The 23,164-nt window shown below is 41.0% G+C and overlaps 2 protein-coding genes across 5 annotated transcripts in view; both read right to left on the reverse strand.

Annotated features, from left to right (window-relative positions):
• The window catches only part of BRWD1 (bromodomain and WD repeat domain containing 1), a 46,899-nt gene extending 39,351 nt beyond the window's left edge, over positions 1-7,548 (reverse strand). For 2 of the 4 annotated variants that reach the window (XM_033147036.1, XM_033147035.1), the window contains exons 1-7: positions 7,253-7,539; positions 6,975-7,033; positions 6,777-6,806; positions 6,520-6,579; positions 2,694-2,844; positions 1,202-1,300; positions 199-359 (exon numbers count right to left, since the gene is read on the reverse strand). In XM_033147036.1, coding sequence (XP_033002927.1) covers positions 199-359; positions 1,202-1,300; positions 2,694-2,844; positions 6,520-6,579; positions 6,777-6,806; positions 6,975-7,033; positions 7,253-7,409 — 717 coding nt within the window. In that variant the 5' untranslated portion in view covers positions 7,410-7,539. Of the gene's footprint in view, positions 1-198; positions 360-1,201; positions 1,301-2,693; positions 2,845-6,519; positions 6,580-6,776; positions 6,807-6,974; positions 7,034-7,252 lie in introns of all 4 variants that reach the window. The other 2 variants (XM_033147037.1, XM_033147039.1) reach the window with 2 other exon arrangements.
• Positions 7,549-18,714: 11,166 nt separating this feature from the next.
• Positions 18,715-23,125, reverse strand: HMGN1 (high mobility group nucleosome binding domain 1). The gene is made up of 6 exons (XM_033147046.1): positions 22,910-23,125; positions 22,352-22,372; positions 22,221-22,250; positions 22,073-22,123; positions 20,186-20,317; positions 18,715-18,918 (listed from the first exon to the last, which is right to left on the reverse strand). Exons 1-6 carry the CDS (start codon positions 22,922-22,924, stop codon positions 18,871-18,873), a joined length of 297 nt encoding a protein of 98 aa, XP_033002937.1. The 5' UTR covers positions 22,925-23,125; the 3' UTR covers positions 18,715-18,870.
• Positions 23,126-23,164: the final 39 nt, after the last annotated feature.

Consider the following 23,164-nt stretch of genomic DNA (forward strand, 5'->3'; position numbering starts at 1 on the left):
ATATAAGTAATTTCAAGGAACAGACATCAAAAAGCAGTAAACAAAAGAGTAAGCGAACAATTGTTACAGAAGTAAGTCGTTTACCTCTCAATGCATGTAAAATACGTTAACAAAGATGGGTGGTTCTGCGATGGGTGGTTCTGCTACAGTTCACTTTTTACTACAGGGGACAAAATTTCAGAATGCACAGAAACTCACAGTGAATATCCTGTGTCCAGTCCTATCAAATACCACACAGTAAACTGCCGAAAGGTGACCAAGAATTCTTCTGTGCATCTTCATATGCTGATACATGTTGCCTTGGAATATAGAACTGGATCTTGTACATCCGGTCAACTGTTTTGCATAATTTACTTCCACTAGAAGAGAAATAAGTCAAACACTCATTAAGGATTTTTCAAAAAGTCATCATGCCAATGTAAATCTGAATTTAAGGTACTTATGTTGGTTGGAGTACTCTAAAAAAAAACTTCAAAACAATAACATAGGAAACTGCCCTACACCAGGTCAAACTATTTGTCTATCTAGCCCAGCAGCTCTCTGGGATCTCATGACAGAACCACCTGCCACTTGATCCTTTGAACTGGAGATGCTAGGGAATCCACCAGAACAAAAATGGAATGGAGCTTCAAAGTAAGGGGAAATTGAGAGAGAAAGAAAAACAAGAAAAAATAAGGGGGAAGTCACTGAAATTAGGCACTGATTTATGTCAGTGCCAAGCTCAAAAGACAGGAGAATGTGAAATCCCCCAGCAAGCATCTACACATCTGACCCTGCATGCCCAGTCAGAGAGGAGCCACCCCAGTGTTAAAGCTGTCCTCCATGAGCCTCTGGGGAATGTCCACCTCAAATGACTATGTGGTATTACAGAAGTATATTATAATATAATATAAACAGCTGGGAAAAGGACAAAATGCTTGCTGTAGGAGTTGTACCCTGTAGGAGTTGCTTCACCCATTATTTTACTTATAAGTAAAGTTCAGCATAACTAATACCAGCTATTTTTATAAACATTAGTGTGAACATATAGTAATAGTTTGTTCCCATCTTTCATGCTATGAATTATTTCCTTATTTTACAGTTTCAGTTTCCTGCCCCTACTGTGGCAGAACACAAAAAAACGAAAGTCAGGACAAAACAAAGAAACCAGAAGTGAAAAAACTGAGAACATAATAGGTTAACTAGCGAAAGATAAACTTACCAAAACTTGGTGCTTTATCACAGTTAACAGGAATTTCTGGGGGTCTTCCTCTATGAAGGGCAGCAATGACTGAGCCTTTCCAAATGGGATTTCTGGAATCTGCAAATAGCATTTCAGTTGAATGCAGAGTTACTCAGAAAATTTATTCAAACACCATTTCAAATTTTAAGTCTTAAATGCTTTAAAAGTTCTTTTTTTTTTTTAAATGGCCTGGTTTAACTAGACGCATGTTACACCTACCTTTAGTATTTTAAAACTTCAATCAATGGCTCTATCAATAACATATTGAACTAAGGACTCCTGTACTTTTGGGGACACTTTATATCAAGCGTTAGTTACAGCACAATAGTTTCAAGAGTTTTATGTTTTACAAACCCCAAGCGCCAGCCCGACTGCAGGAAATGGTATCCTGATCATTCACTAAAATGAACATTCACTGTGCCCACTTGGTTGATTTTGCATTTTCCTGTTTTTATGTTCCTTAACTATTTCTCTAATCATTTCTCCAATTATGAATATTTATTCTTGATAACCAAGGGTATTTCCTCTTCACTTTATGAAAAGAAACAGTTGTGCCTAGTATACTAGGAAGCTCTTGGCCATTAGCTGTCCCTAGGAGATGCAACTAACATATACACAAATGAGCTGCCATAAGGAGATGTTCTCAAGTGAGAAGAAAAATGAGGAAAGAGCAGTTGTGTAATACATGGAGAAACATAAGCAAAGTACAGGTACAAAGCAGTTTCACTCCACAGGTTTTCAGCCAAGTATTTCTAGGTTTCTCACTCAGATTCCCCCCCCCCCCCAAAAAAAAAACCCGTTACAACTACAGCAACTTATGGTGCTGTACTTGCACATAGGGTGAAGCAGATTTAAGTTTTCTTTCTACTGATGGTCATGCATTTGGTGATAGCATAATTTCAGAAATCTCAGGCTGGGCTACCCCTTGAAGTATAGTTCAACAACATTTGAGATGTGGCTATCTCAGAATGACTAAGGGCTTAGAAACACTTTTCTTGAAACCTAGTCCCCCTTCTTTTCATATGTAAGGGAAGGTAACAATTCTCTCCCACCATTTGTCTCTGGAGTACCTATATTAACTATTAATGTCTTAAGAATCTGCTTGAAATGACACTAAAAACTCAAAGTAATGTGTTTTATGGAGATGGTATTACATAACTAGACTTGTAATCCCACCCCCATGAAAAAACGAATACCACCCTTTATCTAAAGATCTCAGATGTCTGTGTTTGCAGCAAATAATTGTATTCTACATAAGGTTTTCTTTTGAACCCCTAGAATAAACCTCTAAACCAAAATATCAATAACCACTATGTCTGTGAAAGGATCTGGGCTGACAGCATGTATTAAATGTGTGACATGTTCATGCACCCTAGTCTTGGAAGCTTAAGTACACACGTGTACAAATGCAGGTTCATATATAGTCACTAGAATTTAACACACCATGCCACATTTAAAAGTAAAAATATACCTTTTGCGGTTCGCAGTAAGGACTGCTTGCCTGCACCCAATAAAGAGTTCACTCTCGGAATGCTGGGTGGAATCTCTTTATCCAATATAGGGCCAATCCGCCTGCAAATTTGCAGCAAGTGATCAGGAGCCACATGTTTGTTAGACAAGACCTAACACGCAAATATGATTAAAACAAGTTAATATAACCGAATTCAAAAATAATGATTATTTACATAAGCTAAACATTTTAGAAATAGTTTAATTATGTGAGAAAAAGCAAGAAACAAACTTGACCTCATTTTTTTCACTGTTACTTAAAATCACTTGACAAACTCCTAATAAGTAAAGTAATCCTTGGAGGCCGCCTCTAGGTATACTCACAAACTAGGGGGAAGGGACTGTACACAGGATGTTCTCCCAGTGCTTACTTTAATGTTGTTCTGGAAAAGGACTATGCTTTTAATTGATAACTAAATCATTTCAATGTTGATTTTATTCCAATGTTTTGCTTTTTGTTTCGATTCTAGTTTTTTTTGCTACTATTTTGTTATAAGTTACTTTAGAAACTTTAAAAATTGAATGGCAAACAAGTAGATGAGCTAGTGTTTCATATTATACTGCAACTGTAAGTCCAACTTAACTTTGGACTATTAAATCTATAAGCTTTCCCATTCACTTTAATGTATTGAAAATCAAACTACAACTTTTTACTCCCCAGTCCTCAGCACTGGTACCTGCTGCAGTGAACAGGAGCTTTGTTTTATGATCCACAGTTTATTTTAACTGTGGGTTAAATGAGGTACCAACCAGGCCTGCAGTAACTAAGCCAAGCTTTCTCCTTCCAGTTTCATTACATCAATTTTAATTTGACTATAACCTCTCCCATTTTTCATCTAGCATGAATCTGATGAAGTTAAATTGTAAGAACAAGAACAAGATAAATTATATCCACACAATTATATACACAATACATGTTATATGCATGTTAATGTTAAACTAGAGCAATGCATTATTTTCTCAAACAAGTTACTCCCCTAAAAAAAAATCCTGATGTTGTATCTTGAATCCTGTTCCAAGGTGCAATTATCTAGACCAGTGTTTCCCAACCTTTTTCCTACTGTGGCCAACTTCCCACCTTGTTTCCTTCCTGTGGCGCCCCATGGGCATAGCCAAGGGGGGGGGGATAAGGGGCTACCAGTAGAAAAGTAGTTATTTAAATGTTTTGTTTGTAAACAGAACATGTTTTATTTATAATGTTTAAATTTCTACAAAATACAATTACATAAAATGATAGGAACACAATGAAATATTGTTGAAGCAGAAAAACATGGTTGCTAAAGCGTCCAGGACAGATGGCCATCCAACCTCTGCTTAGAAACCTCCTAGGAAGGAAAGTCCAGAACCTCCCAAGGGAGATCTATCTTCCATGCATTATAAAAAGTAAACAACACTTATTTGACCCCCGTTATTTGACACAGAGAGGAAATCCTACAGATACTGTCCAAAAGGTGCACAGTGAGTTCTGTATATATGCGAGAATTTTAAAAAGCAACTGGTCCTCACTGACCTGACTGAAAAAAATCTTGGTTCAGAGGAGCCCTGGCTGCCTATAGCGCCACACACGCTTACCTGGCCCACTGAATTCAGTGTGGCTTTCTTCTGAGTAGACACTTAGTTACTTACTAGATGAAAGTCAGCAGCATAAAATGACCCCGCTCGGCTAGGGGCTGAGGTGGATTTCAACCCTTGGTGGGCCACCCCCTTACCTGCTTGTGTTGGCCAAGCAGATAACCAGCCAATCAGGATTTTTTTAAAATTAAAAAATGATTTCCCCCCCCCTTCCACTTCTCACTACCCTCTATGGCTATCCTCATGCTGTTAACCCCCATTTACGCAATTTTCACCTGGGGCCCCCATGGAATATCCTGCGACCTCCTAGGGGGCCATATGGGAAACACTGCTCTAGACCATAGGTGCTAACTCCTAGGGGCAGAGGTCCCTTCTCTCCCGCCCAACTGACGGGCACTGCCATTCAAATGATGTGTGCACACTGTGCCTTGTAACTGATTATGATGGGCAGGGCTTACCTGTGCCCCTCCCCCAATATTTACAGTATTCAAGTTGGCACACGTGCTCTAGATATTCCATTTACTCAAATAAAATTTCCTTGCAAATATCCATTTGGGACGCGGGTGGTGCTCTGGGTTAAACCACTGAGCCTAGGGCTTGCTGATCAGAAGGTCAGCGGTTCGAATCCCCACGATGGAGTGACCTCCCGTTGCTCAGTCCCTGCTCCTGCCAACCTAGCAGTTCGAAAGCACGTCAAAGTGCAAGTGGATAAATAGGTACCGCCCCGGCGGGAAGGTAAACAGCATTTCCGTGCGCTGCTCTGGTTCACCAGAAGCGGCTTAGTCATGCTGGCCACATGACCCGGAAGCTGTACAACAGCTCCCTCAGCCAATAAAGCGAGATGCGCGTCGCAACCCCAAAGTCGTCCACGACTGAACTTAATGGTCAGGGGTCCCTTTACCTTTACTTTATCCATTTAATATTTCTGTAAGCATTTAATGTAGTACAGCAGCAATATACTTTTAGTATTTAAAGTCTATGAAAACTTTTTCCATTTCTCTGAACTGATAAAATTATATCAATCATTTCCTTTTCAGACCCAAACTGAAAGATAAGACATGAAAACAGAATTGTTTAAAAACATTTTAAGACAAAGAGTAATGTCAAATTTTTTATGCAAGCAAAGTAGCCTTAAAAAAAGGACAATGTTTCGCAATAATATGTTGGTCCTCACTCAAGCTTGGCTGCTCATGCAGTAAAAACTGTTTCCTGTATCAATGTAACATAACAAACAGTTTTGTCCCAGCGTAGCCCTCTAGCCATGTGTTCACCACCTCTGGGGAACCAGGGAGCTCATCTTATGCACCTCTACTTAGAAATCCTACAAAACTGAATGTATGTCATATTACCATCACATTAAAAACTCTGGTGGCATTTTTCTCAATTAAAAGGGGAATATTTCCTCTTATAATTCACATCTAAGCTTCCAAAAATAAAGGATCCCATGTGAAACTCAGTGCAAACCTAAGAATACTAAATGAAGGAAAGTCCATTACAATCCATGGTACTTAATAAAATACATTTAGGATTACAGTGTATAATATTTTTAAAGCAATTCAAGCTTTTAACAATCTAACATTTGGAGGGAGGAGGGTGAGCTGCTGAAGAACAAAGCAGATGCAAAAGTCTGACCCTACAGTGAAGCATTTCAAGTCCTGCTCATTTCCCCACCAGCTTCCAAGTCCACATGGAACAGCTTGTTATTTGTTGTGAAGAGAATAATAAGCATCCATTAAAAATATACTGAATCTTCAGAACACTTATTTAAATCCTAATCCAAGCTGTTCAATGTAAATTTGAAGCCATTAAACAACTCAACCCTCTAATGGAAGCCAGCTCTTATCTTTTGAGGAAAGCATATTTTGGGGTAACCAACAATAAAATATTGTCAGATTAGCGTTATTTAGCAAATCTTTTGTAGAAACCAATAAATAAAGGTTCTTTTTCAGGCTGCTTTATGCTAACAAGCCGTGATGACACACACCCACACCCCGCCTCCTCTGTAAGATGACAACATCCTCTGTTCCCAGAGTCCCATTTATGGCTTCTGTTGACTAGCACAATAATAAATACCTTCCATAAAACAACACAGGCTTTTAAAAGCATGAAAAATAGCACGATTAGTTTGAAAAAGCAAATACTGTTGATTCCCCCCCCCCAAACAACCCAAATCTTGTTTGGGGGTGGGTGTTTTTTTAAAACAACAAAAGTCTCACCAAGTCTTCATAACTTCTGCAATGTTCTCTTCCTTCCCAATCCAACCTCTTAGGGAGCAACTAAAATTGAAAGGGGGAAGGAGAGAAAAGCCAGATGAATTGGAGCGAACGGGGCACAAAAGAAAGCTATTACAAATGCTTGCACAGATGGCATAGTTTCCATCTCTAAAAGACATTGGGATTAGAAAAAAATAGCGGGGTAAAAGCGAATGGCATAAAGGGAATTTTAAAAAATATATATGAGTAGCCTCACAGACCTGGTGCTGTTCCAGTTCCTGCACTAGCACCTGTAGGGGGAAAAAAGAAGCTGATATTTGGCACTGGTGGAGGTTTTCTGTTCGGGTTTGCTTTTTGAAGCGCCGCTTCTGACCAAAGTGAAGGGGGGCGCTATGAAGCCGCCCTTCGCGGGGGTGGGGTGGGGGCAGTGCAGAGGGTGCAGGCGAAGAAGAACTCACCTCCGCCGTCCTCCTGCAAGGCCCAGTGGTCAAGAACCGAGCTATGAGGAAGTACAGTTCTGCGAGAAGGAGAAAAAAAGAAGAGATGAAGTCGAAGCTGGCCTTCGTTGGGGGATGGGGAGGGCGGCGGGGGGGGCGGGTTGGGGGATCCCCCTTAGGTGACTGTAACTCATAACCAGGCTCAGTAAGATGGCGGCGGAGGCGGCGAGCGCTCGCCTCGCCCGGCTCTTCCATCCTCTCGCTCTCCTCACCAAGCCGGCGCTCACTCTTCGCATTACCTGATTCAATGAGCGGCAGAGGGCCGCTGCCGGCGCCCAAAGGAGAATTGGAGGCCGGCAAGGGCTCGGCCATATCCGCAGCAGCCGCTGTTGCCAGGAGGAGATTAGGGCTGAGGGCTCTGTCTGGCGCGGCGGCGGCCCAGGCCTGGCTCGACATAATCCTATCAGTGCTTCCCCTCCCCCACGCGCCTTCGCTCTATTTGTATGTATGAGGGAGAGGTCCGGCGGGCGGGAGCGCGCACGTCTGTCGTCTGCGCACCACCCTTCGACGCCGCCACTGCCGCGCTCCACATTAATCTGCCCAGCCCCGCTGCCATTAGTGCTGAGGCGCCCCGCGCGCCTCTGACGTAGCTCCGAGGAAAGGCGGGGCAGAGTGGATAGTAATAGGGAAGGAAAAGGGGGGGTGAAATAGTCCCCTTTGGAGCGAACGAAATGGTTGCGTTTAAAAGTTTAAAAAACACACAGAGACCGCAAGCTTATGAAACGCCACTCATGTATCGTTGTGTAGTAAAGAGGTTGCTTTACGTGAGGGCAGGGTGGTGGTGGTGGTGAAAGGCTGTGGTAGCTGAGCGCGGAAGGAGATGCGGCCGTTTTCGACTTGGCAGTTGGAGATGAGGCTTCGTGGAGAATTAAAGTGGAGAGGGATAGGAGCGAGCGGCGAAGCCCCCCCCCCCTTGTTGTAGGGAAGCGAGAGCGCTCGCTTGACTGCCTCCTGCAGCGCCAGTCTATTCATGCTTACTTGGAAGTAAGTCCGTACGTGCCATGGGGCTTACTGCCAGAGACATGTAGGACGGCGCTGACAGAGGCACCTTCTTCCGGAAAAACAGTGCGCCATTTTCATACAGATAATCCTCCGGAGAAGCTGATGTGAATCTCTCCAGGTTTTCTCCCCTGGTTCGCCCAATGTATTTTCTGGTCAGGGTCTTTCACAATGTCCGGCCGAAAATCAGTAGGCAGGTTTACGTATGGAGATAAGTCGCTCTTTGTTAAGGGGAATTTTGTTTATTCCCAGGTAAAGGTTTCTAGGATTGCAATTAAGCGAAGAAGAGTGCGGATCGGTTACAAAACACACGCTAATGGTGGACTGGCTGTTCTTTTCCAAAGGGAAAATGTTCGCGCTTCCCTAAATAAAAGGAGCGTTTTGGGAGTGCTTCGGTTTAGTGTGAAGTCCCATTATTTTAGACTTTCTCACGTAAACACGCATGGGATTGCAGCCTTATTTGAATCCTTTGTGTGCTGCCTTGTCAAAGCAGTTCATTAAAAAACAAAACCCCACAATAAACGTAACACATTAAAAAAAAGAACGAATTATTCATTGGAAATTTGTGAAGAAGAGGGGGAAAAACAATGGGAATGACCTTCTGGAATTTAAAAGTCCCATTGGCCCTAGTTGTTTGGGTACAATCCATCTTCAGCGGCATAACCAATGCAGCTCTACTAAACTACTACTGTACTACTACTACTACTACTACTACTAATTAATAATAATAATAATAATAATAATAATAATAATAAAATTTATATACTGCCCTATACCCGGAATTCTCAGGGTGGTTCACGGAAAATATTACTTACACTTCAAAAGCCTGTACTACATAAAAACACTACAAGTATGCTTCCTGATAGAGCTTTTCAGATGGTTCTCTGGAATTATCCCTACTACTAGTACTGTACACTTTTTTCACTCAGCGCAGTCTGATCCTATATATTTCCCCCAAAGTCGCACTCTATTCAATAAGAAAGCATAGTAAGCATGCGTAGGATTACAACCTTAAATAAAGGCCAATGGCAACTTGTGTTATACTGCTGACAGGTCCTATCTCTTGTGGAAGGACATGGTTGTGCTCTTGTTCTGGACTCAGAGTTCCCAGCATCACATCTGTGGGCACTGGCTGCCTGTGATACCAGCACCCCTGCCTGTCTTTAAAAAAAAAGTTAATTCAGGTTTTGGAGGGGGGTTGTTGCCTGATTTTTTTACTTGCCTGTGTTATTTGGTAGCGGCATTGTAAGTGTGTTGCCTAGTTGGAGCATGTGGTTTTCTGCCCTTTGTTTGGTTTCTTTAAGAATCTTGAATGTTATCCATATAACCCAGATAATAAAATTGAACTTCATGAGACAAACACATAAAAACCAAACTAAGGCTGGCATTAGAAGTTACCAGTACATGTCACAAGAAGAAATTATAAAGCTGGTTATGGAATTAGTATTGCCCATCATGACACACAAACAAGTGGGGACCATTTAAGCTTATATCTAACACCATAGAGGATTATTTACCGGTAGTTAAGATGTCAGACGTTGCTGCCTAAAAGAGTATCTTAAATAGCTACTCCCTGCCCAGTGGTAAGAAGTGAAATCAGAGAGGGAAAGCCTTCTAATCAGAAAGCTTCCTATTTCTCAAAGTAAAATACTTTTCACCCTCCCCGTTCAAATCATGGAATACATAAACATTGCTAGACCATAAATTAAACAGAATCAACAGAAACCTCAGCAACACTACAAATACAATAAGAAGGATATTCAGTTCTCATCCACCACCCAGGCTGGCACAAAAAGATGCCTGTATACCTGATACCAAAATACGTATAAACAATGAGAAGGCATTGCACAACTTGTTCCAAACCAACAATTTATCACAATATGTACATACTAGTAGACATTAAGCCTGTTAAATTAACGGGTGCTAGAACATATGTGGTGAAACATTTTAAAAAAACAGACTTGTTGCAGTACAAAAAAGCACCCGTCTCTTGTTCTACCGGGGGGGGGGGGAGCAGCAGCAGCCACGAATGTACATAAAAGAATCCAAGCTAAAAAAAACCCCTATTATTATCAGTGATTAAGGTGTGAAGATGAGAATGGTAATTAACCTAAATACAACTTGTGGTGCTGGACCAATTAAGATAATTAACTGAGGTAGCTTACAAAGGTTCCACACTCAGTGCAGCTGGCGAGTCATTCGAAAGATTTCCTTGCCATCCAGGGACGCTTTGGGGAGGTATTTTAACTTACTAATTTGATTTCAACTAATCAAAAAATAGAGACAGGACACTTTATTATTTTTAAATTTATGATCTGAAGTTGTCTTCATATGCTGGCTTGTTCTGAAACTGCTTATGGTTTCCTGGTTCAGGCAAAAGGGAAAACTTGATAATACTTCCTGTTTTGTTTGCAAATGAATGTGTAAAAAGGTTGCATGGGTGGCCAAAAGACCTGTTAATATTTAAGAGTTTTTTAGTGTACTGGTCCAGTAAACGCTTCCGCTGCACAGACCAGCAACAGTTCTCTTTGCAGAGCATTAATCAAATCCAGCGGAGGGGTTCTTGTTGCAGCAACGAAATGATGACACACAGAAGCCCGTCTTTCTAAAGACAGGTTTATTGCAGACAGATAACAAACACTCCTCCGGAGCTTTCAGACACAACTGCTGCACACCCCAAAAGGCAAACAAAACAAACACACTATATATACTGAGCAACTTAACAAGCTTAACAACTTAAATCATGTGACCTTGCTAATTTGCCAGCGTCTCAGGTTTCAAACCCTAACACCCCCTCTCGCTGACAAAAAAACAAAACAAAACCAGAATTACTTCAGATTCATTTCTTCACAAAAAAATTCATGACGCTGAAACCCAAGTGGTTTTGTAAAACCATCAGTTTGATTTTCATGACTAGGACAGTAACTTAATTTAACAATTCCTGCTCTCACTGTTTGACAAACATTTTGAAAACGGATATCCAAATGTTTTGTTCGACCTTTAAGCTGTCCGTTTTGTGATGACTTTTTCATGCATCTCATGTGCCAGCCAAGCATTTGTAAAATTCTAAGTCTCTACATAATTCGGACAAAGCACAGAACTCGGCTTCTGTCAGTGACAAAGCAATCAGGTTTTGTTTCTTAGATCTCCATCCAATCAGAGAGTTACCAAATTTTATTACACAGCCAGACACTGATTTTCTATCTTTTAAATTTGCCCAATAACTATCTGCCCAGCAAGTAATCTGTGCTTGTCCTTCAGAAGATAATTCAAGACAAATATCTTTGGTGTATTGTAAGTATCTTAAGACTCTTTGAATTCCTTTCCATGCATTTATGCTAGGTTTTGAGGCTTCCCTACTAAGCACATTAACAGCGTAAGCAATGTCTGGCCTACTCCATCGCGAGAGGTGAAGTAAGCTTCCCAGTGCTGACTGAAAAATTTCAGGATGCTTGAATTCAGCACTCTTCTTGAACTCATTGTCTTTTACAAAACCCATTTCCATTGGAGTTCTAACACCTGCACACTCCGTCATGCCAAACTTTTTCAACATTTGCAGTATCTTGCCTTTTTTATTCAGCAGGAAACTGCCATTTTTGGTCCTATCTATCTGAACACCAAGATAGACCTTTACATCGCCAATATTCTTAATTTTGAAGTGTTTATTTAACTCTTTGGCCAGTTTTTTTTTACTTGTTCTTGTGTCCTTGAAGTGTAAATCAGAACATCTACATAAACAAGCAAAGATTCTCGAGCGTCTCCTGAACCTCGGAAATATAAGCAATTGTCAGCTTTGCTCCTGCTAAAACCAATGCCTACCAAAACATCATTCAGACACTCATTCCAATTATGAGCAGATTGCTTGAGTCCATAAATGGATTTATGTTGTCTCCATACCTGATTTAATTTATTGTCTTTCAATCCTGGCGGTAGCTCCATATAAAGCTCTTCAGCCAGGTCTGAATGAAGATAAGCAGTTGAGATATCAAAATGACTCACTTTGAATCCTTTCTGAGCAGCAACCGCTAATAGTGCTCCCAGGGTTTCACTCCTGTGTGAGCCAGTGTGGTGTAGTGGTCAAGAGCAATAGTCTTGTAATCTGGTGGACCGGGTTTGCTTCCCCGCTCCTCCACATGCAGCTGCTGGGTGACCTTGGGCTAGTCACACTTTGAAGTCTCTCAGCCCCACTCACCTCACAGAGTGTTTGTTGTGGGGGAGGAAGGGAAGGGAGAATGTTAGCTGCTTTGAGACTCCTTCGGGTAGTGAAAAGCGGGATATCAAATCCAAACTCTTCTTCTTCCTTGAAGTGGGTGCATAGACTTCAGAGTAATGTAACCTCTTCCTTTACAAGCCTTGCTTTGTACTCTGGTTTCCCTATTGCTGTTGTCTTTATTCTATACACCCATTGGCAGCTTACTGCCTTGGTACCTTCTGGCAGTTTGGCGATGGAAAACACACCAAGTTCCTTCATAGAATTTAATTCTTTTTGCATGGCCTCACGCCACCTACTGGCCTCCTCCTGGGGTAATTGCTCAACCTCCTCAAAACTTTCAGGTTCGCAATTCGCCAACTCTGACCAAACACTAATAGCTTGATACCTCTCAAGAGGTTTTCCTTTGGTGGTATGCTTGGAGCATCTTAACAGCTCCTGCGATGTTCCATCAGTTGCCCCCTCTGACTCAAAATCACCTGTCGTCTCTTGTTTGTCACTGGTAGTTGAGGAACTTTCTGATTCTGACTACGCGTCACCTTTGCTGTACAGGTGAACTTTCAGAGCTAGATGATTCTGACTTTACAAACTTGGGTGAACTAGATGGTTTCTCACCCTCGTCGTCAGACTCAAATTCCTCAGCCTGTTCTGGAACTAATACCTGCCCTGGGGCCTGTGTTTGATCGTTACTGTTCACCACATTAAATAATATGTCAGGATTTCCATGGATTCTATTCCAACCATCCTATTCACAAAATTCAGCACTTCTGCTGACTGTGATTCGTTTGATTGCCTTCTACATTCACAAATCTCCAACCTTTTGTGTTTGTTTGATAACCACAGAAAAACATTTATTTAGATCTGGGATCACCTTTCTTACGTTGTGCCCTAGGCATCAGTACATAAGTACGACATCCAAAAACTCTTAGATGATCATTTTTTGTTCCCCCCCCCAAATAACATGAAGTAAGGAGTGTTGCCTACTGTGATGTTATACACTCTGCTAAAAGGATAATTTGCATACAGAGCAGCCTCAGCCCCAAAACGCTGTGGAAGTCCAGAATCAAACAATAAAGCAGCAATGGCTTCTTGTAATGTTCAGAATTTTCTTTCCGCAACTGCGTTCTCCTGGGGTGAATAGGGATTGGTAAGCCTATGAACTATACCTTTCCTTTTTAACCATGTCTCTAGCGTGTGGTTCACAAACTCTCCACCACGATCTGATTGTATTTTACGTACCCTAGTGTCAAACTTACACTCGACTTCTTCAATCCAATCCATTAGAATTGAAGCTGCTTGTGATTTTTCTTTCAGAAAGAAAACCCAACTAGCCCTTGAAAAATCATCCACCAGAATTTGCATAAATCTCGCACCTCCAAGCAATCTGAGTGGTATAGACCCACACACATCCGAATGTACAAGTTCAAAGGGTTTTTTGCTTACTCTATCAGATCTAGGGTAGTTATATGTCTTAACCTTAGCATGTTTACAAGCGCAACAATCCAGAAAATTTGAACAGGGTTTAATGTTACACCCCTCAGCTAAATCTGGCATCTTGCTTACATACTTAAAGCATATATGAGCTAACCTTCTGTGTAGTAGATGTGCACAACCTGTATGGGGAGCCTTATTTACACACTTAGTTTGTGCTTCACTTGTTTAACACCTGCCTGCTGCTAACTGCTCTTCATCCAAAACAAAAAGCCCATCCTCACAGGGAATTTTAACCAGCTCCCTCCCCTGTTCTGAAATGGTGCAGACATCATTTTCAAACTCAACCTTAAAACCACTTTTTACCAGGCATGACACACTCAAAAGTCCATTCTTCATTCCTGGAAGAACAAAAACAGGAAGGTTAGTTTGCAAACAATTAACATAAATTGTGCCTTTAAGGTTCATTTCTTGTTTACTATTGTCTGCTATAGTCACAGTTTTTGCAACTGGCAAGGTCTTGTAGTTCATCAGGCTGCCACAAGATGTCGCCGGAACTAAACTGTGACTTGCTCCACTATCCATTTCAAGGTTTGTAGGTTCCTTTTAGGGCTTTGTTGCGCTCCCATTGCAGATAGTCCCTTATCAGTACCTCCCCCCCCCCTCTGGGTCGTTGGTTCTTGTAGTTCTCACGTCATTCCCCCCTCCCCCCCGGTAGTTTTGCATTGGTGTACAAAAGCTCTACACAGCTTGGCACCAGGATACCTAAAAGATCACCTCATCTTATATACCCAACCACACTAGAGGGCCTCATGTAGATACCTCATCAGGAGGTTGGTTCTGTAGGAATTGGGCATTTAGCACAGCGGCACCTACCCCTTGGAACACCCATTACATACCAGGCATATACTTTTCAGTGCCTATTGAAAACCTCCATCTTTCAACACGTCACCTAAGTGATTTTCATCCCAGTTGGTATCTACTGAATTTGAAAACATTTTGATAAATGAAATTGTTTTTGTATCTTTTATTGTGGATGTTCAGATTGCCTTATTCTTTATTGTGAAATTGCTTCAATAATTTAGGAAGAGTTTCATAAATTAAATAAGGCATGATCTAACACACCATGAATAGGCCTGTACAGGCAGGACGACTAATAAAAACTTTTTATTTTGCAAGGCAGGCCTAAATTAATAACCGTCCATTGAGAGAGAAGGTTGTAGCCATGGAGAAACATTCAGTGCTGCTGCTTTAGAATACACGATCCAGACTTAGTCATAGTTGAAGACTCTAATTTCAGTGTTTATGTGTAGTTTGTAGCTACTGCCATTCTTAAAGTTAAGTTGTATGTTAATTCATTAATTCAATAACCTTTATTAGGCATAACAGACAAGACAATTTCAGAACAAGCTGTATGTTATGTTTCTAGCATTGTTGTTGGTTATTTTGACATTTTGTGACATATGGTATGGTTCTAAAAGATAAAGAAGCTATTGCATTGTGCTGGAAAGAATATCACCAGCATCTCCTTAACCGCAACTCCCCTGTAGCTGCTGAGGTCCTCACAAATCCCACTAGATTCCTGAAAATACCCCTCATAGAGACTAGTACAGTGGTACCTCTGGTTACGTACTTAATTCATTCCGGAGGTCTGTTCTTAACCTGAAACTGTTCTTAACCTGAAGTACCACTTTAGCTAATGGGGCCTGCCGCTGCGCCGCCAGAGCACAATTTGTTCTTATCCTGAAGCAAAGTTCTTAACCTGAAGCGTTATTTCTGGGTTAGCAGAGTATGTAACTTGAAGCGTATGTAACCTGAAATGTATGTAACCCGAGGTACCACTGTATCTATTTGATCTACCCTAAGTTTATCAGTTGGTTGTACTAGGGCAGGCCATAGGGAGTGGCATTCAGACAAATGTACAGTAGCCTTCCTTACGTTTAATCAGGATGGGAATAAGATGGAGATAGTAGCCAGGTTTCTGTAACATGCAATGAGGATTCGTGAACTTTGTACATTAACTTAAGTGTAATATGCAGGTTTTGAGGAGTGATTTTATTGTACTGAACCCTATTGGAATCTTGTATATATGTCAATAAAGGTTTGAGAATTTCAAAGTGACAAGCAGATTGAGTATAGAAGAGGTCCAGAGGAAGAAAGCATCTGGTAATGACTTCAGTACAGTAGTTTCACAGTATGCTGAGGAAATAGTCTTTGACCCTTATTGACCATAATCAGGATCACTTCTGCCTTCCTTTTGAACTATGCAAAGTACTCAGGGCAGACTAGAAATTGACAGGAAAGCAAAGAACGGTTGGGTTGGGGGGAGAGCACCTGGAACCTTCAGGAAAGCCTTGCAGGAGAGGGAACCACACCAGTGAAGGCTATTGTCACCTCCATTGTTTGACAATCAACCCCACCCACAAGTGCTCCATCTAGAGCAAAAGTATATTTCACCCGATGGATCTTCTATCTCCTTGGAAAGGTTGACTTTGTGCCATGTTATCATAGGCTTTCCCATGGCGTTCCCCATTTTTTCCAAGACATGATGGTTTCAAATGTGATTCTAGAAGACAAGATTCTATAACTCTTGGCTTCTAGCCAAGCTGCTTGAAGTTCTTTTCTGCATGTGCTGCTAAAACTTCTTGAGGGACACAGTCCCAGACTACTCATATTCTAATAACCTATTGTAGTAGAAGCCTCCAGATGCCTCACTGATTGCAAAAGTGAACTTGTATCTTGCAATAGGTCTTGATGGAAGTTGGTGTCAAGTTGATTGTGTTGTTCTTCCTGTGCCTCAATAAGTTTCTGTAGAAATATTTAACTGCTTGCACCAATTTCTCATGAATTATCAGGGTGTGAGACTGCTCTATACTAGATACCTTGCCAAAATGAATACTAGACCAGATCCACTTTTAAAATAGAGACATTTTGGCAAGTCTTGGCTTTAAAAGTTTGTTCTTCAATGTGTCACTATCTATGCTTGTTTAAATGTGCTGGATCTCTTTACAAACCCCCTCCCCCAATCTAACTGGCAAAAGACTATCACTATGGTGGACAGAAGACTCACAGTGCTTCTGTCAGGATATTAAAAGCAAGCTTGTATTCATCTGTTCTCCTTACCTACAAGTTTGACAGGGCAAACATTCTCCTTCACATATTATTTCAATAGCAGATATGCTTTCTGATAGGTTAACTTTTGCTACTGATCCTGTCTGACTGAAAAAGGAGTTTTCAGTAATGTAGAGTATTAAGTGTTTCAAATTTTGTGCTATTGTTTGGATTCTGAGAACTCCACATAATAGCAAAACTGTACAGTGCTTACTAAAGCTGAGAATCTAGCTCCATCAGGCTTACCACTCCATTAAATGTCACCTGTCAGGCAGCAGCCATTTCATCAGACAGAAGAGATTAGGAAACCAAGGAAACCCATCAGCTTAGTCGGTGGAACCCATTTTCATTTTTGCTGTTGATATAAGAACTAGTGCCTTAGGTTGCAATCCTAACACCACTCATCTGGGAGTAAGTCCCTTTGATTTATTCAATAGTACTTTTAGAAATTGTTAAGATTTGTGATGTTTGCTTTTCCCCCTCTCCTCCCACCCACCCAATCCCTTTTTCCGTTGTATTGATTTAGATTGTAAACCTGAGGGTACAGACTGTCTTATTGATCTCTGTAGTTGTTCTGAATCTTATTTGGACTATAAAGAAAGGAGATATAAATAAAAGGGGAATATAGGCAAGTTTCTACCATTGAGAAAGTTTTTAAAGTCTGTTATGTGAATTTCACTTCTTAGAAGAGCCTGCTACTAACAAATTTTCAGCAAATAAAGATAAGCAAAGGTTAAGGACCACCTTTACTTTTGTGTGCTTGATCAATGGAGTTTCTTAATTACTTTATATTTCCAACTCTCCTCCCTTTCAAAAAAAAAAAGGCTAGAAAAATTGTGTATAATACCTAAGCTGCCATACAACAGATACTGAGGAAGGCTATAAAACCATAGACTACTGAAATTTCATTCACTAAAGTGAAAGCATGTGTTGCAGGAATACAACTGCATGTTTGCTTGTTTTAAAAATCTGCATCCCAGTTAATTTTCAGTCAAGTTGAAGAGAAACACACACCAAATGTTTATGACCAATATTTTATTGGATCTTGTTTGATGAACCACAGACATTAACTATTTGTACTGATTCTTCTTCCAATAATTTGAATGTAAACCAGTCATCTGACAATTATGACTTATTTGATAGACCATTAATTCAAAGTAGAAAAGTACCAGTGTCTCAAATACTGTCATGTGAAAGTCATGTCTGCTTAACCAGAAATTTTATCTACTCAGTAATTGAACACCACACACACTACACACCCAGATTTCCAACCGTTCACAACACGTTACAAAGCTGTTGAAAAAATAAACTACCACTACCAAAAATAACTCTTGTCACAGATAAAACAAATTTGGGAGATCCAACACCAGGGAACAAGTTGGGTTTTCTGAGGAAGCATTCTACTGATGACAAATCGAGGGGGATAAGTGTTAAGTGTAAAGACATTTTCCTACTTGTCACCATGTCAACGTTTTATCTGTGCTATGCTTCTTTTAACAATTACAAAAACCATCCCACAGTATACAGCAGGTGTGAGCAACTTGTTTGCCTCTGGGGGCAATACTGGCATACGCTGGGCATATCTTTCCATTATATATTCAAATTTATTTGAAAAGGCTAAAAATTTAAGGAAACAAAGCTAAATTTAAAGTAACTGAAGTCCTGCATAAAAATAGCTTTAAAGGGCCACATGTAAATTGCAAGTTGCCCACCCTGGCCTCTGGAATGTTAAGGCTGCAATCCTATGCACACTTATTAAAGAATAAGTACCACTGAAACCAGTGGGATTTAGTTCTAAGTAAACATGTATAGGATAGCACTGTAAGTAAATCAATATTTTGAAATTAGTCCTTAATCTAACATTCCATTAATTGCTGGTTATATAGAGACAACCAGTACATGATTTTTACCTTTTAAAAACAAAGCATTTACACTCAAAACTACGTTAAATGGGATATTGAGGGAGGGATCCCCTCATGCTTAAAAAATGTCTTTTCTAAAACCACTAAAAAACTTGCATTTACAAAATAGTTGATAAAAATATTCCTCTGAATTGTACAAGATGGTGGCAAACAAACCACTGATTAAGAGACTTTGTACAAGATGTTACTCAGATTTTGCTTCTTTTTCTCCCGCTGCATCAGATACTGGGGCCTGAAAAAAGTAAAAAGTTTAACATTACAATGGTTATATATATATATATAGTTTCAAAGTTCAAACCCAAGGACTATTAAAATATTGTTTTAAAAGCTATTTGGTATTCTGAACATGAAAGTTAGGATCAACATAATTTTTGTATGCTATTACAGAGCCAAAATATTTTTATCAATCAGTTTGAGAGTGACTGGCCACAAAGGATTAATATATTCAATCCACAAGTAGAAAAAACATTGCTTTTAATGGTCTATCTACAGTCAAATGTTGAACACATAGCCCCACATTGATAAACCTTATATTCGATTATGGTATTTCAGTTTACAGCTGTAGTTTGAGTTATCTTATTCTGCTTCTGTGGATTTTCAGGAATGTTCAGTACTGCTTTCCATACTAATTTCACTAAAAATCCACCAAGTTTTCTTATGATATAGTTATATCAAAGATACTCATTCTGCACTCATATCCAGCTAAAAGATTATTTTGTGATTAACGAATAATACATTTACTCATAAAATTACTGGACAATACGAATTCTGTGCAGAACTTTGTAGTGCATGATGAAATTTCCAAATACTCAAGCTTATACTTAGTGAAAAAATGCCAGATCCACTAGCGTGACTACTGAAAGATGCTAGTGGAGGATGAAAGAATTTACTAAAACACATAGCACCCCCTTTGCATTGCTATTTGATGCCAGAGTAAGAATGTAAGAAAATCCCTGCTGAATCAGGCTAAAGACTCATCTAGACCAGCAGCCTGTTCTCATGGTAGCAAACCAAACGCCTATGAGAAGCCCGCAAGCAGAACCAGAGAGCAACAGCACTTTCCCCACTTGCAATTTCCAGAAACAGGTATAGAGGCATGAAACCAAATGCCAATGCCAACTCCTCCTCCACTTCTTCCCACCTCATTAGACTCCTTTACCAATGTAAATACCTTATTTTCCGGCGTATAAGACGACCCCCAACTTTTCCAATTAAAATATAGTTTGAGATATACTCAACCACAGATTCTCCACCCGGCGTGTAAGATGACCCTCGACTTTTGAGAAGATTTCCCTGGATTAAAAAGTAGTCTTATATGCCAGAATATACAGTATTTTCTCTGGGATAGTGGAAAAGGGATATTAAATTTGTTTTAAGTGTCCTCATGCAACATCCATAAAAGGCAATGCTGGGACATTCTCTCTGCCAGTAAGTCAGAACAGCCATTTTGAATTTAAACCAGAAAACTATAGAATTCACAACAAACCCATAAAATTTACCTCATCACTTTTTGCTTCTCCATTTTCTGCAGGCAAGTTATCCTTTACTTCCTCATTGTTAATCTCTTCAGCCTGTTTACCTTTTGGTCCCTTTTTCCCTTTTGCTGGGGCTTTCTTTTCCTCAGGCTTATCCTGCAATGAAATAAGACAATCAGCATTTAGTCTTTTAAAATACCGGTAACTCATTCATCAGAATGTGAAGATTTGTGGTCTTAATCAGTGCTTTTCTTCCAGGACAAAAAAGGTGCCAGTACAGTACGCGGTGGTGCTGTGGGTTAAACCACAGAGCCTAGGGCTTGCCGATCAGGTTGGCGGTTCAGATCCCCACGACGGGGTGAGCTCCCGTTGCTCGGTCCCTGCTCCTGCCAACCTAGCAGTTTGAAAGCACGTCAAAGTGCAAATAGATAAATAGGTACCGCTCCGGCCAGAAGGTAAACAGCGTTTCCGTGTGCTGCTCTGGTTCGCCAGCTTAGTCATGCTGGCCACATGACCCAGAAATTGTACGCCAGCTCCCTCGGCCAATAAAGCGAGATGAGCACCGCAACCCCAAAGTCGTCCGCGACTGGACCTAATGGTCAGGCATCCCTTTACCTTACTGTGTACCCTTGAGTAGTCCCAGAAAAAACCACTGGTCTTAATCAGATTAAAACATATTTGGAAAGATCTAATGTGCCAGGAATGCTATGTTGGTTCATATATGCATCTAGCCCCAGAGTACTCTTTTAGTGCAGTGTTTGGTCTATATGGAATACTACCGGTAAAATAGGTCTCCCCCAACAATGGATACCACCCTACATTTTCCTGTGTAAACTGATATTAGATATTTTGGATACGGACTCCCCCCCAAAAAAATATTTTATTTTCTTAAACTGTAGATTTATTTTTTATTTGTTCAAATAAATCAGCAACTGAGTTCATAACACAGTTGAACCAAATAGAATTAATCTGATGTTCTTGCCCTTTTCAGTGAAGTTGAAGCAAAATGGTTGCTTCAGGTGATGCATGGACTGGTTGGAGAGGAATGCTGGGAGGAAACAGCTGGGAAATCACCAAGGTAAGTAGCCTCAGAGCCTACAGTGAAAAGTGAGCACTTTGGTATATAAAACATTTTGAACATACGATATGCTAGCAATGTTTATAACAACCCTGTACAATATTATCCCCATGCTACCAAGGTGAGGGAAAGACTAAGAATATACTGTACTGGTTTGGCCAAGCCCAGCCAGTGAATTCATGACCAAGGCACAATTTATCAGAAAACTCTTCACCACTATCCTACACTAGGTAGCTATCACATAAATTTATGTTACTATATTTTTGTTTTGTTTATTAAGAAATTGTTTTTGTAGTGCTTGCTTTAAATGTATCCGTTTCTTTGTTGAAAGACACTTTGAGCATGATTCAGTTTGTGGGAAAACGGTGTACAAATACAACAAATGAAAATCCCTTTGCAGCCATGACTTGAATTTAGTACAGCTTAAATTTGGCACCTTTTCAGGTAAGTTTAGGACCTCCTAATCATTCCTGAATGGATCCAAACTCACAAAAGCAGCATGGCAGGAAAACACGCCAAATTCAAGTCGCAGCTGCGTATGGACAATTGGGAGCCCCAGCTTTTTCTTTCCAGTACCAAACCTTGAATTGTATCAGGGGGACAGATGGGCATGAATTTTGCCATGCCAGCTTCCACCCTTGACCTCACCATTAGTGGAATGTGGCCCATAGGGTAACCACACTTCAATCGTAACTTGAGTCCCAAAGTAGTTTTGTGCTTCTACTGCAGAGATGTAGTAACATTGCTCCATTTTACAATGAAATAATATCTTCAGCCAGCTTCCAAAAAGGATTTCAGACACCTTGTTTGTCTCCCTCCCCAAAACCTCTCACCTTTGAAGCTGGCTTTTTTGGTTTGGTTTCAATTTTGGCAGTAACAGGTTTCTGAAAAGAGAAACACCACACAATTATTATATTTTGATTCTAATATTCACAATAAGCATAAAGAGTAAATAAGAAGTCAATGCAATTCTATACTTACAGCAGACAGGCGTGCAGATCGCCTTTTTGGCTACAGCAAACCAAAGCAAAAGAAAACAGTATTAATGGTTTGTTTAATACTAACAATCCTCCTGGTTCCTTTAAAATACCAAACAAATGTTTCCTACTTACCTCTTCTTCAGCGGCGTTCACCTGCAATGGAACATAAAATATGATAAAGGAACGGGGGCGGTAGAGCGAAACATCGCATGCGCATTAACGGCTGCTCGACACCGTCCAGGGGCGCTGACGTCACCGCGCACACGCCCCCCCTTCCCGCCGCTGTGTTGAGAATTCGAACCTGAGGCCGTATCCTTAACCAACGTCCGCGTAAAAGTTATAGACGTTCGAGAACCTGCGCGACGCTCGTTCCTCGGCTGCCCGAGCGTAACGGGCACGCGAGACGTTACAGGCCGCAGTTCGGCGAACCTCGCGGCCATTTACAACCGTCACGCCCCCTCCCCCCTCTAGAATAGGAGCGCGAAAACTGGGCCCTCACGACGAAGTCGCCGCAGAAAAAAGAAACAACCCCCCCCCCCCAGTATGAAAGGACAGCCCGCTCGCCTATATTTTTTATATATAAATATATTACATTAACAAGGGGAAAGAGAAGGGTAAAGGAGCTCGGGGAGGGAGAAGGGAGTACGCGCTCTCGGCGCACATTAAAGTGTGCGCGCCCCCGTCGCCAACCTTTCTCTTCGGCATGGCGGAGTAAGCGGCGATGCCGAACGACGGCGCTCGGCTTTCCCTTGTGCTTTTATTTGTTCCCTATCGTCGGGCGGCGGGAGCGGTGGCGGCGGCGGCTGGCACTTCTTACTCCAGCCCCACTGGGAAGTCCGACTCTCACTCCTGCGCACAGACCAAGAGTGTGCCCGCCCGCCCGTCTGACCCCCCTTCTCCTCCCGCGACCATCCCAGCAGCGCCAGCGGCACCGCAACAGGATCC

The sequence above is a fragment of the Lacerta agilis genome, chromosome 4 (assembly GCF_009819535.1).
Source record: "Lacerta agilis isolate rLacAgi1 chromosome 4, rLacAgi1.pri, whole genome shotgun sequence".
Lineage (NCBI taxonomy): Eukaryota > Metazoa > Chordata > Lepidosauria > Squamata > Lacertidae > Lacerta > Lacerta agilis.